This window comes from Mobula birostris, chromosome 6 (genome assembly GCF_030028105.1).
Source record: "Mobula birostris isolate sMobBir1 chromosome 6, sMobBir1.hap1, whole genome shotgun sequence".
NCBI classification, from domain to species: Eukaryota; Metazoa; Chordata; class Chondrichthyes; order Myliobatiformes; family Myliobatidae; genus Mobula; species Mobula birostris.
In genome coordinates, this window is record NC_092375.1 from 184,080,834 (window position 1) to 184,099,543 (window position 18,710).

The 18,710-nt window shown below is 41.5% G+C and overlaps 1 protein-coding gene across 9 annotated transcripts in view; it reads left to right on the forward strand.

The window, feature by feature from the left end:
• The window catches only part of scn1laa (sodium channel, voltage-gated, type I-like, alpha), a 157,128-nt gene that overhangs the window by 98,181 nt on the left and 40,237 nt on the right, over positions 1-18,710 (forward strand). For all 9 annotated transcript variants that reach the window (XM_072259670.1, XM_072259669.1, XM_072259672.1 and 6 more), the window contains 2 exons: positions 4,403-4,525; positions 5,563-5,835. In XM_072259670.1, coding sequence (XP_072115771.1) covers positions 4,403-4,525; positions 5,563-5,835 — 396 coding nt within the window. The remainder of the gene's footprint in view (positions 1-4,402; positions 4,526-5,562; positions 5,836-18,710) is intronic.

Below are 18,710 nucleotides of genomic sequence, written 5' to 3' on the forward strand. Positions count from 1 at the left end.
GTTGCTGGTGAACGCAGCAGGCCAGGCAGCATCTCTAGGAAAAGGTACAATCGACGTTTCGGGCCGAGGTGTCGACTGCACCTCTTCATAGAGATGCTGCCTGGCCTGCTGTGTTCACCAGCAACTTTTATGTGTGTTGCTTGAAATTCCAGCACCTGCAGATTTCCTTGTGTTTGATTTGGCATTATCATTTCAGCTGACTTAATGCTAAGATGCAACTGTGTATCATTAAAATTTCTCGGGGGGGGGCAGAGATAGCAGTAACAAGATGTTATGCTGAAGTTGTGTAAGACCTTGGTGAGGCCTAATTTGGAGTATTGTGTGCAGTTTTGGTCACATACCTACAGGAAAGACGTAAACAAGGTTGAAAGAGTACAGAGAAAACTCACAAGGATGTTGCCAGGTCTGGAGGACCTATGAGGAAATATTGAATAGATTAGGACTATATTCCTTGGAATGTAGAAGATTGGGAGGAGATTTGATAGAGGTATGTAAAATTATGAGGGATATAGATAGGGTAAATGCAAGCAGGCTTTTTCCACTGTGATTGGGTGGAACTGCAACCAGGGGTCATGGGTTAAGGGTGAAAGGTGACACGTTTAAGGGGAACATGAAGGGAAACTTCACTCAGAGGATCGCGAGAGTGTGGAGCAAGCTGCCAGCATAAGTGGCAAGCTTGATTTGAACGCTTAAGAGACTTTGCACAGGTACATGGATGATAGGGGTATGGAGGGCTATAGTCCCGGTGCAGGTTGATGAAAGTAGGCAGTTTAAATAGTTTTGGCAGTTACTAGATAGGCCAAAGGGCCTGTTTCAGTGCTATGACTCTATGACTGTATGATTAATCAGATTTTTTTGAGATAGTGGAATGAATGAAGACTAAGAAACAAGTGTTCTGTTTCTGGAGATGCTTGATAATGGCAGTATTACCAAAAGTGGGAAAACTTCTCAATAACTATTGTCAACAATGACGACCCTGAGTTTCATAAATAGAAGAGCTACATTAGATATTTCTGTAGGTGAGAACTATGCCAGTTAGAAACAGTAATTTAAGATGGCCTGAGTAATGGCTATAGGTCAGGTATAAGGTACAAATTTAGAATGTTAGTTGAAAATTGCTGCCCCAACCTTGTAAATTTCAGATTCACAGACTTTGGGTGGCACAGTAGAGATATGTCTCTACCAAAGGAGGTGAAAGGTGCTGGCCTGCAGGTCACCCTTGGGCAAAGTGTATCACCTGCTTAGTCCCTCCCCAATCAGGGTCACGTGAAGCCATGGGAGCAGGTGGTGGATGGTCATACGAGCAGCTGGTGCACGTCACAAGTCCTGGTTATGTGACCACAGACACCAGGCGGGCAATCTCTGAAGAGTATTGATAATGTTTGGGGTCACCCGTCTTATAAAGATACTGCCCAGAAGAAGGCAATGACAACCAACTTCTGTAGAAAAATTGCCAAGAGCAATCAAGGTCATGAAAAGATCAGAATTGCCTATGTCATATGACAGACTACATAATGATGATGATCACAAACTGTTGATGATAATATGAAAGGAGCTAGTAATATTTTAAATGCTTTTTAATTCTATACTGTTTGGATAATCATTTGGTCCACTAGAGGGCTGCATGTTGTAGGAATTTGGCTCAGTCCGTCACGGGTAAAACCCTCCCAACCATTGAGCACATCTACATGAAACAGTGTCACAGCATCCATCATCAGAGATTCCCAGCATGCAGGCCATGCTCTTTTCTCACAGCTGCCATCAGGTAGAAGGTACAAGAGCCTTAAATCTTGCACCACCAGGTTCAAGAACATTTACTACCCATCAACCATCAGGCTCTTAAACAAAATGGGATAACTAAACTCACTTGCCCATCCATTGAGATGTTTCCACAATCAATGATCTCACTTTAAGGACTCTTTATCTCATTATCTCATGTTCTTGTTATTTATTGCTATTTATTTATATTTGCATTTGCTCAGTTTGTTGTCATCTGCACTCTAGTTGAACTTCCATTGATCCTGTTATAGTTACTATTCTGTAGGTTTGCTGACTATGCCTGCAGGAAAATGAATCTCAGGGTTGTATACAGTGACATGTATGTGTTGTACTTCTACCTTACTGTATGTGAATATTTGACAAGCTCATGGTGATATTACATAAAACTATTGTGGAACCCAACCAATTTTAATGCTGTTTTTATTTATCTTCTGTAAATTTGTTGCAGCCAATTCAAAACAACATTGCCAATGCTGATATTGATGGGCTAGATAATTTTCTGAGAAGTATATGAAAAATTTACATCATGTAAATTTTTATAGCATGTAAACCTCTTTCACGGTTTGAAAAGCTTCCTGACTCCAATCTGCCCCTCCATCTGCTGTAGCAGAAGGAGCCTATCCAGTGGTCCTTCCCCACAGAGCCGCAGGATTGGCTGCACCGTGTTTCCGTTTATCCCTCAACATGGCACGGTAGCATAGTGGTTAGCACATCGCTTTACAGTACCAGCGACATGGGTTCAATTTCCGCTGTTGTCTGTAAGGAGTTTGTACTTTCTTCCTGTGACCACGTGCGTTTTCTTTCCAGTACTCCGGTTTCCTCCCACAGTCAAAAGATGTACTGTTTCATAGTTTAATTGATCATTGTAAATTGTTCCGAAATTAGTTAAGTCGGGGGATTGCTGGGCGGCGTGGCTCAAAGGGCCTATTCCGTCTATGCTGCATCTCAATATGTAAATAAATAAATAAATATACACCTGCAGCATTCACTTATAGACGTTTTGTTGTGCTTGAAGACTGACAAGTTTGTCAGACTGAAGGGCTTTGTTCACCAAGTTGATGACTTTCCAGTAGCACCAGATGTCTGTCTCATTGTGTGTGTCCAGGGACAACCCACAAATCAGGGATTCCTCTGTTATGCAGCTGCTCAGAAAGAACCTTTCCATCTGTCTCCACACTCCCTTAGCAAATCCACAGTACGCAAAGAGATGGATGATTGTTCACTTCCCAGCAGAGTCACCCAAAGAGCAGCTCTCATTGGGAGTGATATATCATCTATAGAGAAAGGCAATAGCTGGAAGGGCACCTCTCATCACCAGCCAAGAGAGGCCTTGGTGCCTGACAGATCTGTCAGTGAGAGCATTCCACCAGATAGATTGGGCCATTTGCTCAGGGAACAGACCCACAGAAGCCATATTGTACCCGTCCCTCAGAGTCAGCCGTACATTCCATGTTGACCATTGCCTTGTAACACACACAAAGTGCTGGAGCAACTCAGCAGGCCAGGCAGTATTTATGGAAAAAGAGTAAACAGTTGATATTTCGGGCCAGGGTCCTTCTCCAGTCCTGAAGAAGGTTCTCAGCTCAAAATGTTGACTGTTTCCTCTTTGCCATAGGGGCGATAATGGGGCAAAGCATCAGCTACCCTGTCCATGCTTGATGGTGGTGGAGAGCGATAACAGGGTAGTCACAGTAAGTAACTGCAATACACAGTGAAACAGTGGTAGTGAGAGTGAATATTAAGAGGCTGCCAATCAAACAGCCTGCTTTATTTCCTGGATAATATCAGCATAGCTGAACGGTGTTAAGCTGCACTTGCACAGACAATTGGAAAGTATAGAAAGTGTTGTGAAAGGATCTAGCACTTTCACAATGTATATGTCAAATAATCTCTTCTTGTGCTTTCAGCCGGCTACCGGTATTGATTATATGTATCTCCTGATTAGTTAGTCCTCAACCAATCAGATTTCTGCTGTTCCACCTTGTTAACAGTCGAATTCCAGTTCTTACTTCAAAAAACCCTTCATCTTTTTTAAAATTCTTTTTCTCCAGTTTTATTTCAATGGGTTCCTTTACCAGGCGGTCCCAAAAACCATGGACACAGCACAGTATTTATGTGCTGTCAAAGTCAATCCTATGGCCGTTGCGAATGCAGTGATCTACTACTGCCGATTTTTCTTTATGAAAAATCTTTATCATTCTTTATAGCCCGGATCTGGGTCATACCCTCCAAATATCCGGACCTGTCTCTTGGTTTTTTTTGCACTACCTTACTTTCCATTTTCTATTTTCTATTTATGATTTATAATTTAAATTTTTAATATTTACTGTCGATTTGTACTCCAGGGAGAGGGAAGCACAGAATCAAATATCACTGTGATGATTATATGTTCTAGTATCAACTGTTTGGCGACAATAAAGTATTAAGTATAAAGTATTATAGTTAGTGAAAGACTTTGGGACAGTGAGTCACTTGCCTAACAATATGCAGCCTCTGATGAATTCTGCTGGCTGCAATATAACCGATTTTTGTTTCTTGTCAATGGTGACTACCGCAGTTGTTGAGAATGGGAGACTGTATTAACTGCTTTGAATTATTTTATATTTTCTTTTTTATTGTTAAGGTCTCTTTGGTAAGCCTCACAGCTACTGCCTTGGGCTACTCCGAACTTGGTGCCATTAAATCCCTCAGGACACTAAGAGCTTTGAGACCTCTAAGAGCATTGTCGCGATTTGAAGGCATGAGGGTAAGATGGAGCTCAAGTTATCTCTGTCTCAATGATGCATGTAGAACAGAACAAACAGGTGAAGTTCGATCAAGTTACAGAAGTGTCCCTTTCACAATTTATACATCGTCTTAAATGCATTTGAACATTCAATTATTAGTACCACAGTGCATAAAATGAACAGATGCTCTTTGATTTAGCATTCTTTTCAATGGACTGTTCTGTTCTCAAATAATTTCCAAATACCTGTAAAATGATTAGAAAGATACTAAGAAAAGTTTGATTTGAGAAAGTAAGTCATCACTAGGAAGGAAAATGTCATTTTTTGTGTCACAGTGCAGGGGGTTCGAGTACTGAAGAGGGATATCTTACTGAAATTGTCTAAGAATTTGCTTAGAGCTCAGTAAGATCACTATGTGTTTCTTTATAACTAAACTCTGCAGATATCTTTACAAATGTCGCACACTTTGTAGCATGATTTTTCTGTGAGGTCACTAAAATAATTATCATTAGTTTTACACCTGCCAAACATGATATCACATCTGCCAAACCAAGACAACTCATTGTTTAATTTCATTTTCAATATTATGTCACTACCTTTGATTTTATGGTCTGCATTTTACTTATAATCTTGCTTTTCTCTTCTTCACAGTAATCAAATTCTGTGACATCATCGGTCCACCACAAGGTTTTTTCTTTCTTTTGCTTTTTGATACATGCATTACCATTTAGCAAATGCCTTCCGTTAATTAATTTATATTGTTCCTTTGATCTTACTTGTGATTGCTTTGTCTATTCCTTTTCACAAGAAATTTTATTTCCATGGAATAATTTTTTTATCAGCTGCAAGTATAAATTGTAATATGCAGCATGCTTTAAAAATCACATATTGGCTATAAAAAAACAATATAAGTGATTATTATATTGTAATAGTATTACAATATAAAAATGTAATATTATTATATAATAATTATACAATATAATTATATATTAATTACAATTAATTCTGAAATTGACATGTTGACTAATGTATTTTTCCTCAAAACATTGACTTTTAGGTGGTCGTGAATGCACTGCTTGGAGCAATTCCGTCCATCATGAACGTGCTGCTTGTATGCCTGATATTCTGGCTCATTTTCAGTATAATGGGTGTGAATCTGTTTGCTGGAAGGTATTATCACTGTATCAACACCACTGACGGAACTAAGTTCCCTATCGAAATTGTTGACAATATTACAGATTGCCTTCAGCTTAATACATCTGCACGATGGAAGAACGTAAAAGTAAACTTTGACAATGTTGGAGTAGGCTACCTTGCTTTATTACAAGTGGTAAGTTAACTTTAACCTCATTGAATAGTTCAGAGGAATAAACATACTATAAGTGCAGCACTGTGCAAAAGTCTTAGGCACATGTATGTGAGATCCTTTGGAGTGTGCAGGCCTCTCCTTCACATGTTCTACCAGTCTGTTGTCACCAGTACAGTCTTCTATCTGGTGGTGTGCTGGGGCGATGGCATCAACATGGGTGATGCCAACAGGCTCAATAAACTGATTAGAAAGGCTGGCTCTGTTATAGGAGTCAAACCGGACCACTGGGGGCTGTGGCAGAACAAAGGACCCTACAGAAAATCCTGGCAATTCTGGACAGTGTTCCTTCCCCTCTGCATGCCACCTTGGCTGAACAGAGGAGCACTTTTAGTAATGGACTAAGACAACTGCACTGCTCCAAAGAGCACTATATGAGGTTACTCTTCCCGTCGGCCATTAGGCTCTGTAATGAGTCAACCTATAGCCAGGGAAGTGATGACCCTCTCCTGCTAGACTGTCTGTGGAAATTTATTTTTTATTCTTTCTACTTCTCTTTTAATATTTATATCTGTGCACTTGTAATGCTGACACTGCAATTTCCTTTGAGATCAATGAAGTATCTATCTGTCTATCTCTATATAGCTAGGGTGCCTAAGAATTTTGCACAGTACTGTATTTGTCAATGTGGAGTGGAGAGAGAGTTCCTACATCTGGCAGGAGCAAAGGATGTTGGGAATGGCGAGGGTGGAGCAGCACAGGAGGGGTGTGGGACAGGTGGCAGGGAAGGAGTGCCAGGGAGTGGGGGGGGCCGTGGGTACAGATACACCCATCCCTGAGACATCACCCAAGGTGATTTGATTCCAAAAAATTGGCTTATTAAACATCACAGAATGTTTCTCTGGTGCTTTGCACTCCCTCCCCTCCCCTTTTCCCAACTATGATTCCCCTCTCCCTGCCCCCTTCCCACTCTCAGTCCACAATAGAGACCCAGATCAGAATCAGGTTTATCATCACTCACACGTCATGAAATTTGTTTTTTTTTTGTAACAGCAGCACAGCGCAATGCATAAAATTACAACAGTACTGTACAAAATTCTTAGGCTTGTGTGTGTGTGTATATATATATATATATGTATATATATATCCAAGACCTTTGCACAGTACTGTATAATTTCATAAAGAATATCCAAAACCTGTGATGGGTTAGAAATGGCAGGCCATAGTTAGTTATCTTATGGGCCATAGATAAACTTCAGATGAATTTTGCTTCTCAGCAAGATCTGATTCAGATTATGTTTCTAGCTTACCTTTTTTATGCTGTCAGAATAACAAATGTGTGAAATTACTGGGCCTTACATTCTGTATTGAAGATCAGAGGAATGTGCACAACTTCCACATTTGCGATTAGCTCTGTCTACTTCTTGCTGATGACTGTAACTGGATGAATTTATATCGACTGGTACGCTGCAGCCTCTGGATTTTCCGGCCCATTGCTTCCCCTCTGAGAGTGAAAAACCATATTGAGCCACCATTGGAACAAATTCTTTTGTAGCTTACAAGTAGCATCACAGATCGTTGGGATCGTAAAGGGAGCTTTTGGCACATTGGGCTTCATAAATCAGAGCATTGAGTACAGGTGTCGGGATGATAGAGTATAAAGCAAGGCTGTAATGCTGAGGCTGTATAAGGCACTGGAGGGGCCTCACTTGGAGTATTGTGAGCAGTTTTGGGCCTGTTATTTAAGAAAGGATGTGCTGACATTGGAGAAGGTTCAGAGGAGATATGTTGAGAATAATTCCAAGAATGAAAAGGTTATTATGTGAGTAGCAATTGATGGCTCTGGGCCTGTACTCACTGGGATTTAGAAGAATGGGGAGGAGAGATCTCATTGAAATGTCGAATGGCCTAGATAGACTGGATGTGAAGAGGATGTTTCCTTTGGCGGGGTAGTCTAGATCCAGAGGGCACAGCCTCAAAATAGAGGGATGTCCACTTAGAATGGAGATGAGAAGGATTTTTTTAGCCAGACAGTGGTGAATCTGAGGATTTCTTTGCCACAGACAGCTGTGGAGGCCAGGTCACTGGGTGCATTTAAAGTGGAGTTTGATAAGTTCTTGACCAGTCAGATCATGAAAGAATATGGGGAGAAGGCAAGAGATTGGGGCTGAGAGGGAAAATGGATCTGTCATGTTGAAATGGTGGAGCAGACTCGATGCCCGTATGGCCTAATTCTGTTCCTATCTCTCATGGTGATGTTGAAGTTGTGTAAGTTGTTGGTGAGACCAAATTGGGAGTATTGTGTAACAGTTCTGTTCACCTACCTACAGAAAGGATATCAATAGAGTGCCGGGAAAATTGACAAGTATGTTGCCAGGACCTGAGAGCCTGAACGATAATAGTCACAGTCATACTTTATTGATCCCGGGGGAAATTGGTTTTCGTTACAGTTGCACCATAAATAATTAAATAGTAATAAAACCATAAATAGTTAAATAGTAATAGGAAATAAGTCCAGGACCAGCCTATTGGCTGAGGATGTCTGACCCTCCAAGGAAGGAGTTGTAAAGTCTGATGGCCACGGGCAGGAATGACCTCCCATGACACTCTGTGTTGCATCTCAGTGGAATGAGTCTCTGGCTGAATGTACTCCTTTGCCCAACCAGTCCATTATGTAGTGGATGGGAGACATTGTCCAAGATGGCATGCAACTTGGACAGCATCCTCTTTTCAGACACCACTGTCAGAAAGTCCAGTTCCATCCCCACAACATCACTGGCCTTACGAATGAGTTTGTTGATTCTGTTGATGTCTGCCACCCTCAGCCTGCTGCCCCAGCACACAACAGCAAACATGATCGCACTGGCCACCACAGACTCGTAGAACATCCTCAGCATCATCCGGCAGATGTTAAAGGACCTCAGTCTCCTCAGGAAATAGAGGCAGCTCTGACCCTTCTTGTAGACAGCCTCAGTGTTCTTAGACCAGTCCAGTTTATTGTCAATTCGTATCCCCAGGTATTTGTAATCCTCCACCATGTCCACACTGACCCCCTGGATGGAAGCAGGGGTCACCAGTACCTTAGCTCTCCTCAGGTGTAAAGAGAGGTTGAATAGGTTAGAACCTTATTACCTGGAGTGCAGGAGAAGGAGGACAGACCTTATGATGGTCAACAAAATTGTGAGGATGAATGTATGCCAGCTTTTCCCCCCTCAGATTGGATGAGACTCGTATAGGAGGTTATAGGTTTTGGGTGAAAGGTGAAATATTGAAGGGGAAGTTGAGGGAGAATTACTTCATTCAGCAGGTGGTATGAGTGCGGAATGGGCTGCCAGCAGAAGTGGTGGATGTGAGTTCAATTGTAACATTTAAGACAAGTGTGGATAATTACATGGATGAGAGGGGTATGGAGGGCTATGGTTTATATTCAGGTGAATGGAACCGGGCAGAATAGCTGGCTGATACAGACTAGATGGGCTGAAGGGCCTGCTTCTGTGTGTAGTGCTCTATGTCTTTGTGATTCCAATTAGTTCATATATATATTGTTGCATATAATTCTATGTTGACATACAGTAATGTGCTGGGCACATATACATCTGTGGAATTCTTTGCCACAGGCAGCTGTGGAGGCCAAGTATTTATGTATATTTAAGGCAGGGATTGATGGATTCTGGATTAGTCAGAGCATGAAGGGATACAGGGAGAAGGCAGGAGATTAGACCTGAAAGGAAAATTGGATCAGCATAATGAAATGGCAGAGCAGACTCGATGTGCCAAATGGCCTAATTCATAGTCATAGACATTTACAGTATTGTGCAAAAGACTGCTTTGGAAAGATCTTGTAAAAAATAGTATGTTTGTAATTAAAGGTCATTATTGGCTTTTTGGAAGGTTGTAAGTATCTTTTCTGTTAAGCACTTCTGCAATTTTCAGTGATCAGGATAGAAAGTAAGCCCAACAAATCCAAGACACTCCGGATGTCAAGTGAAATCAAGGGTGGATGAAGAAAATTGCAGCATGTGTCAGCTGTAGAGAAATGATACAGGAGACATTTCTCAGAGAGATAGAAGGCAGAGGGAGTATCTGTGGAAACATGACGCAGATAAAAAGGACATAAGTATCAGTGGCTTCAACAATGTAAGGAGAATCCCAAATCATCTTATGAGTATATTAAAGGCAAAGGTAAAAGCATGGAAAGAGGAGTGAACATTAAGGACTTAAAATCTAGTCTGGGTGTTAAGCAAGAGGACATGGGTGGGGCATTAAATAGAAAAAGCATGATGTCATTGGAGAACTCAGAAGGGAGTCCGGTGAAATTTTAGATCAGGTTATAATTAAAAAGGAGGTGGTTTAAAAGTGGACACGTCTCCAGTGCATGATCAAATGTATTCCTCTCTGCAATCGCATGTAAGGGAGGAGATGGAGTTAGGGTTGACACAGATTTTCAAATCTTCACTCCCCACAGGTGAGCTGCCAGATGATTGGAGGATTGCAAATGTGCCATCTATAGTCAGGAAGGGCAGTAGGGTTAAACCATTCAGTCTAACTTGAGTGGTAAGGGGGTTAATATCACCACCCTGGACAAGAAGGCACGGCAGTGTCTCCACTTCCTAAGGAGATTGAGGAAAACGAGGCTCCCCCACCCCATATTAACTGCATTTTAAAGGAGCACCGTTGACCGTGTCTTGACAAGTTACATCTCTATCTGGTATGAGAGCAGCCAAGCATTGGAATGGAAGTTCCTTCAAAGGACTGTGAGAATGGGTGAGAGGATCACAAGACCATAAAAACATAGGAGAAGAATTTGGCCATTCAACTCAATTCCACCATTCCATCACAGCTGATCCCGGATCCCACTTGACCCCACACACCTGCCTTTTTGCCATATCCTTTGATGCCCTGACTAATCAGGTAAAACTATCAATTTTTGCTGTAAATATTCCCACAGTCTTGGTCTCCACTGCAGTCTGTGGCAGAGCAGTCCACAGATTCACTACTCTCTGGCTAAAAAAATCCTCCTTAACTCTGTTCTGAAGGGTTGCCCCTCAATTTTAAGGCTGCGCCCTCTAGTTCTGGATACCCCCATCACAGGAAACATCCTCTCCACATCCACCTTATCCAGTCCTTTTAACATTTGGTAGGTTTTCAATGATATCCGCTCTCATTCTTCTAAATTCCAATAAGCACAGGCCCAAAGCTGCCAAACACTCCTCATATGTTAACCTTTTCATTCCCAAAATCATCCTCCTGTACCTCCTCTGGACTCATTCCAATGCCAACACAATCTTTCTGCGATATGGAGCCCAAAATTGTTGACAATACTCCAAGTGCAGCCTGACTAGTGTCTTGTAAAGGCTTATCATTATCTCCTTGTTTTTATATTCTATTCCCCTTGAAATAAATGCCAGCATTGCATTTGCCTTCTTTACCACAGACTCAACCTGTAAATTAACCTTCTGGGAGTCTTGCGTGAGGACTCCTAAGTTCCTCCACATCTCTGAAGTTTGAACTTTCTTCCCATTTAGATAATAGTCTGCATTATTGTTCCTTTTACCAAAATGCATTATCATACATTTCCCAACACTGTATTCACTCTGCCACTTTTTTGCCCATTCTTTCTGTTTGTCTAAGTCCTTCTGCAATCGCATTGCTTTCAAGTACTACCTACCCCTCCAGCTATCTTCCTATCATTTGCAAACTTTGCCACAAATCTAAATCACTGACAAACAATGTGAAAAGTAACAGTTGCAAGACTGACCCGTGAGGAACACCAGTAGTCACTGGCAGTCAACCAGAAAAGGCCACTTTTATTCCCACTCGCTGCCTCCTGCCTGTCAGCCATTCCTCTATCCATGCCAGTACCTTTCCTGTAATACCATGGGATTTTATCTTGTTAAGCAGCCTCATGTATGGCACCTTATCAAATGCCTTCTGAAAATCCAAATAAATAACATCCACTGCTTCTCCTTTGTCCACCCTTCTTGGTACTTCCTCGAAGAACTCTAACAAATTAGTCAGGGAAGATTTCCCTTTACAGAAACCAGGCTGACTTTGACTTATTTTATCATTAGTCTCCAAGTATCCCGAAACCTTAACCTTAATAGTTGACTCCCAAGACTTTCCCAACCACTGAGGTTAGGCTAACTTGCCTATAATTTCCTTTGCCTTCCACCCTCCTGGAAGTGTGGAGTGACATTTGCTATTTTCCAGTCCTCCAGAACCATGCCAGAAACATGTTACTCTTGAAAGATCATAACCAAAATATCTGCTATCTCTTCAGCAACCTCTTTCAGAACTCTGGGATGTAGTCCATCTGGTCCAGGTGATGTACCCACCTTAAGACCTCTCAGTTTGCCTGGCATATTTTCCTTTGCAATAGCATGGCACTCACTCCTGCTCCCTGACTCTCACAGACCTCTGGCACACTGCTGGTGTTTTCCACAGTGAAGACAGATGCTAAGTACCAATTAAGTTCATCCGCCATTTCTTTGGCCACCATTACTACCTCCCCAGCATCATTTTCCAGGGTCCAATATCAACTCTCACCTCCCTTTTACTCTTTATATAACTGAAAAAACTTTAAGTATCCTGCTTTGTATTATTGGCTAGTTTTCCCTCATTTTTTCATTTTTTCCCTTCTTATGGCTTTTTAGTTGCCTTTTGTTAGATTTTAAAAGCTTCCCAATCATCCAATTTCACAATCACTTTTGCTATCTCATATGCCCTTTCTTTGGCTTTTATGCAGTCCTTAAATTCCCTTGTCAGTCATGGGTGCCTACCCCTGCCACTTGAGAACAACTTCTTCTGTGGGATATGTCTATCCTGTGCTTTGGAATTTATACCCAGAAACGTCAGCCACTTCTGCTCTGCCATCATTCCCACCGGTATCAATCTCCAATCCTCTCTCATGCCTTTGTAATTCCCTTTATTCCATTGTGATACTGATACATCTGACTTATGCTTAACTCTCTCAAATTGCAGTATGAATTCAATCATATTATGATCACTGCCTCCGAAGGGTTCCTTTAAATTCCCTAATCAAATCTGGATTATTACAAAGCACCCAATCTAAGATGCCTTTCCCCTAGTAGGCTCAAGCACAAGCTGTCTAAAAAGCCATCTCGTAGGCAATCAACAAACTTCCTCTCTTGTGATCCAACACCAACTGATTTTCCCAATCCCCCTGCATATTGAAGTCCCCCATTACAATTGTGACATTACTGTTATTATATGCCCTTTCAAACTCCCTTTGCAATCTCAACCCCACATCTTGGCTACTATTCAGAGGCCTAAATATGATTCCCATAATGGTTTTCTACCCTCGCAGTTTCTTAACTCTATCCACAAAGATTCAACCTTCTCTGACCCTACGTCACCTTTTTCTAAGGATGTAATTCCATCTCTTACCAACAGAGCCACACCATCGCCTATGCCTTCCTGCCTGTGCTTTTGATACAAAGTATATCCTTTGACATTAAGGTCCCAACTATGATCTTCTTTCAGCCTTGACTCAGTGATGCTGATAACATCATACCAACCAATCTGTAATTACGCCACGAGTTCATCCACCTTATTCTGAATACTACATGCATTTAAATACAGCACCTTCTGTCAGTCCTGCATTTTTCATCCTTTTGAATTTTGCCTCTGAGGTGCAATTTAACTCTTTGCACTGCTTGCATTTGTACCCAGACACTGGCTTGCCCTTCCTTACATTCATGTTATATATTACATCATTTCCTTGTTAGCCTGCTTCTTCATCCTCAGCTCTATCATTCTGGTTCCCATCCATCTGCTGTATTAGTTTAAACCACTACCAACAGCTCTAGCAAACCTGCCTGCAAGTATATTGGGCCCCCTTGGATTCAAGTGCAGCCCATCCCTTTTGTAAAGGTCATACCTGCCCAAGAAGAGGTCCCAGTGATCCAGAAATCAGAATCCCTGCCCCTGCTCCATAGGGGTCTTCCTATCATCCAACAAGGACATTCATCAGGAGCACTCTGTACACAGACTCTTTAGTATTATCAAGGATCTTTCCCATCCGGCTAGCATCCTCCTTGACTTTCTACCATCAGGCAGGAGACTCCGATGCATTGAACCAAGAGCAGTCAGGATAAGAACGTTTCTTCCCTCAGGCCATTGGGCTTTTGAACTCGCTGCCGCAGCACTTTCATATTGTCACTGGTTAATCTGTTCTGTACCTTACAATATTTAATATATGCACATTAGTTTGTTTATTTATGTGTGATTCATCTGTAGATTTTATTCTTACTTTCATAAGTTATGTTATGTGTACTACAGTGCATTACATGCTGGTTCAGAGAAATATCTTGTTTGACAGTATACATGGTGTATAATTAAATGATAATAAACTTGATTTGAGTTGAATTTTAGAGACAGGATTAATCTGCATTTGAAAAGGCAGGGATTAATCGAAGATGGTCAGTGTGGTTTTGTTAGGGGTATATCCTGTCTAATAAATTTGATTGAAATTTTTTCTATAGATATAGTAGCACAGATAGAAATGAAAGCTCTTACAGAAGGAGATTAGAAAAGAGTTTTATGATAGGGTTGGAGGCTGATTTTGTTAAATAACAAAAGGGATACCAGTGAAATGGAGAAAAAGTTGGTAATTGGATAAGGGAGAAGCTAGAGGAGGCTTAAATGGAAATGATAAGATTACTATTGAACTCAATGGTCAATCTCAAAGGTTACAATATCAAATAAAAAAGTGATATTCAAATTTACACTGAAATTCACTGGAACTGCTGACAACGGAGGTCGGAGTGGGAGTTGGAGAGAGAACTGAACGAGCCACCAGAAGTTCAGCAACAAACACAGCTGTTGTGCAAAGCTTTCACCGAATAACTCCACTGTGGAGGAGATTCATTCAGCACTGTGAGGAGGATATATTAAATTAAAAGAAGCAGAAACAGATAGCTGTCTCAACTGGAAAGAGAGCAATAATCCTTGCTCAGTGAGGAAGAACAAAAGGCTAGTGTGGAATCTCCTGCATTTCCACGGAAGTTAGGCAATGGCAAGGTGGGTGTTGGTGGCAGAATGCTGGAGAGCTGAAAGCAGAAGGGAGGGAAACATAGTCTGGTGGTGGCATGCTGGATGTGTTAGAAATCCAGAGAATGCTTAGTTACATGTAAGACCATAAGACATGGGAGCAGAATTCGGCCATTTACTCCACCAAGTCTACTATGCTATTCCGTCATGGCTGATTTATTATCCCTCTCAACCCCATTCTCCTACCTTCTCCCCGTAAATTTAAAGCCCTTACTAATCCAGAACCAATCAACCTCCACATTAAATGACTTCCCAAAACTGCTCACAATACTCCGTGTGGTCAGATCAATGCCTTATAAATCCTTGCATTTATGTTCCAGTCCTTTCAAAATAAATGATTACATTAATTTGCCTTCCTTACCATTGCTCAACCTGTAAGTTAGCCTTCAGGAAATCCTGCATGAGAACTCCCAAATTCCCTATGCACATTTGATCCCTGTGTAGAAAATAGTCCATACCTTTATTCCTTATACCAAAGTGGTTGACCATACACCTCCCAACACTGTTGTCCATCTGCCACATCTTTGCCCATTCTCCTGATGTGTTTAAGTCCTACTCTATACTCCCTGCTTCCTCAACACTGTCAGTCCCTCCACCTCTCATTGTATCATCCACAAACAGGGCCACAAAGCCATCAATTCCATCATCATCATTGACATATAATGTGAAAAGAAATGGTCCCAATACCGACCTAGAAAACATTTCCCTGTCCTGGGTCAGTTAGGATCACTATTTTAAGAATGTGAAATGTCAGAATAATAGTAGAGAGAATGATTTGTTTCAGCTTTTATTTCTTTCATCACTTTCCCAGTGGGTTAGAAGTTTACATACACTTTGTTAGTATTTGGTAGCATTGCCTTTAAATTGTTTAACTTGGGTCAAACGTTTTGGATAGCCTTCCACAAGCTTCTCACCGTAAGTTGCTGGAATTTTGTTCCATTCCTCCAGACAGGACTCGTGTAACTGAGTCAGGTTTGTAGGCCTCCTTGCTCATACACGCTTTTTCAGTTCTGCCCACAAATTTTCTATCAGATTGAGGTCAGAAAATGATGTCAAGTCTGGTTCATCCTTGGGAGCAATTTTCAAACGCCAGAAGGTACCACGTTCATCTGTACAAACAATAGTACGCAAGTATAAACACCATGGGACCACGCAGCCGTCATACCGCTCAGGAAGGAGACGCAGTCTGTCTCCTAGAGATGAACGTACTTTGGCATGAAAAGTACAAATCAATCTCAGAACAACAGCAAAGGACCTTGTGAAGATGCTGGAGGAAACAGGTAGACAAGTATCCATATCCACAGTAAAACGAGTCCTATATCAACATAACCTGAAAGGCTGCCCAGCAAGGAAGAAGCCACTGCTCCAAAACCGCCATAAAAAAGCCAGACTACAGTTTGCAAGTGCACATGGGGACAAAGATCTTACTTTTTGGAGAATTATCCTCTGGTCTGATGAAACAAAAATTGAACTGTTTGGCCATAATGACTGTCATTACATTTGGAGGAAAAAGGGTGAGACTTGCAGGCTGAAGAACACCATCCCAACCGTGAAGCATGGGGGTGGCAGCATCATGTTGTGGGGGTGCTTTGCTGCAGGAGGGACTGGTGCACTTCACAAAATAGATGGCATCATGAGGAAGGAAAACTGTGTGGATATATTGAAGCAACATCTCAAGACATCAGCCAGGAAGTTAAAGCTCAGTCGCAAATGGGTCTTCCAAATGGACAATGACCCCAAGCATATCTCCAAAGTGCTGGCAAAATTGCTTAAGGACAACAAACTCAAGGTATTGGAGTGGCCATCACAAAGCCCTGACCTCAATCTGATAGAAAATTTGTGGGCAGAACTGTGCGAGCAAGGAGGCCTACACACCTGACTCAGTTACACCAGTTCTGTCTGGAGGAATGGAACAAAATTCCAGCAACTTGTTGTGAGAAGCTTTTGGAAGACTTCCCACTGGGAAAGTGATGAAAGAAATAAAAGCTGAAATAAATCATTCTCTCTACTATTATTCTGACATGTCACATTTTTAAAATAAAGTAATGATCCTAACTGACCTAAGACGGGGAATGTTTTCTAGGATTAAACGTCAGGAATGGTGAAAAACTGAGTTTAAATGTATTTAGCTAAGGTGTATGTAAACTTCTGACTTCAACTGTATCTTGTTAAGCGGCCTCATGTGTGGCAGCTTGTCAAAGCCTGTTCAAAATGCCAAGGAAACAACATCTACTGACTCCTTTCTCCACCTGTTATTTCCTCAAAGAATTCCAACGTATTTGCCAGACAAGATTTCACCTTAAGGAAACCATTGCTGATTTATGCCTGTTTTATCACTTGAATCCAAATACCCTGAAATCTCATCCTTAATAGTGGACTCTAACATTGTGCCAACTACTGAAGTCAGGAGAACTAGCCTATAATTTCCTGTTTTTACCTCTCTCTTCTTAAAGTTTAGAGTGACCTTTGCAATATTCCAGTCCTCCAGAGACCCATGCAGAATCAAGTGATTTTTGAAGGATCATTATTAATGTCTCCACAATCTTTATAGCTACCTACCTCTTTCAGATACCTGGGGTGTGGTCCACCTGATCTATCCACCTTCAGATATTTCAGCTTCCTAACCACCTTCTCCTTTGTAATGACAATTACGCTCATTTCTGCCCCCTGGCACACTTAAATTTCTGGCATACTGCTGGTGTCTCCTACAGTGAAGACTGATGCAAACTGCCTATTGAGTTTGTCAGCCATTTTTTTGTCCCCTCTCCAATGTCATTTTCCAGTGATGTCACCATATACAACACTGAGATCCATTTTCCTGCGGGAATACACAGTAAACCCAAGAAACAGAATCAATGAAAGACTGCACCAAACAGGACAGTCAAACCACTGTGCAAAAGACAACAAATTGCAAATACAAAAGAGAAAGAAAGAACTAATAGTAATAAATGAATAAGCAAAAAATATCAAGAATTTGAGATGAAGAGTCCATAGGTTGTTGGGAACAGTTCAGTGATGGGGCGAGTGAAGTTGAGTGAAGTTATCCCCTGTAATTCAAGAGCCTGTTGCATGAGGGGTAATAACTGTTCCTGAAACTGGTGCTGTGGGGCCTGAATCTCCTGCACTACCTTCCCGATGGAAGAAGTGAGGAGAGATCATGGCCTGAGTGATGGTGGTCTTTGAGGGTTTAAACTAATTTGGCAGGGGTTTGGGAACCGGAGTAATAGGGCTGAGGAAGGGGAAAACAGAAATAAATCAAAGATAGCATACAACAGAGACGATAGAAAGGATAGGCAGGAGATGAGGCATAATCACATCGAGTTACAGGGCAGTAGAGATGTGGTGCAGTTAAAACAGAGAGCAACAAATACTGGACTGAAAGTGTTATATTTGAATGCACGCAGCATAAGAAATAAAATGGATGATCTTGAAATTCAGCTACAGATTGGCAAGTATGGCATTGTGGCCATCTCTGAAACTTGGCTAAAGGATGGCTGACATTGGGAGTTGAATGTCCAAGGATATACCGTGTATTGGAAAGATAGGTTAGTAGACAGAGGGGGTGGTGTGGCCCTGTGTATAAGGAATAATATTAAGTCATTACAAAGGGATGACATAGGATCAGAAGGTGTAGTCTCTATGGGTTGAGTTAAGAAATGGCAAGGGTAAAAGGACCCTAATAGCCCCAAAAGGTAACCAGGATTTGGATTACAAATTACAGCAGGAGATAGAAAAGGCGTGTCAGAAAGGCAATATCATGATAATGGTTGGGGATTTTAACATGAAAGTGGATTGGGAAATTCAGGCCAGTACTGGACCTCAAGACA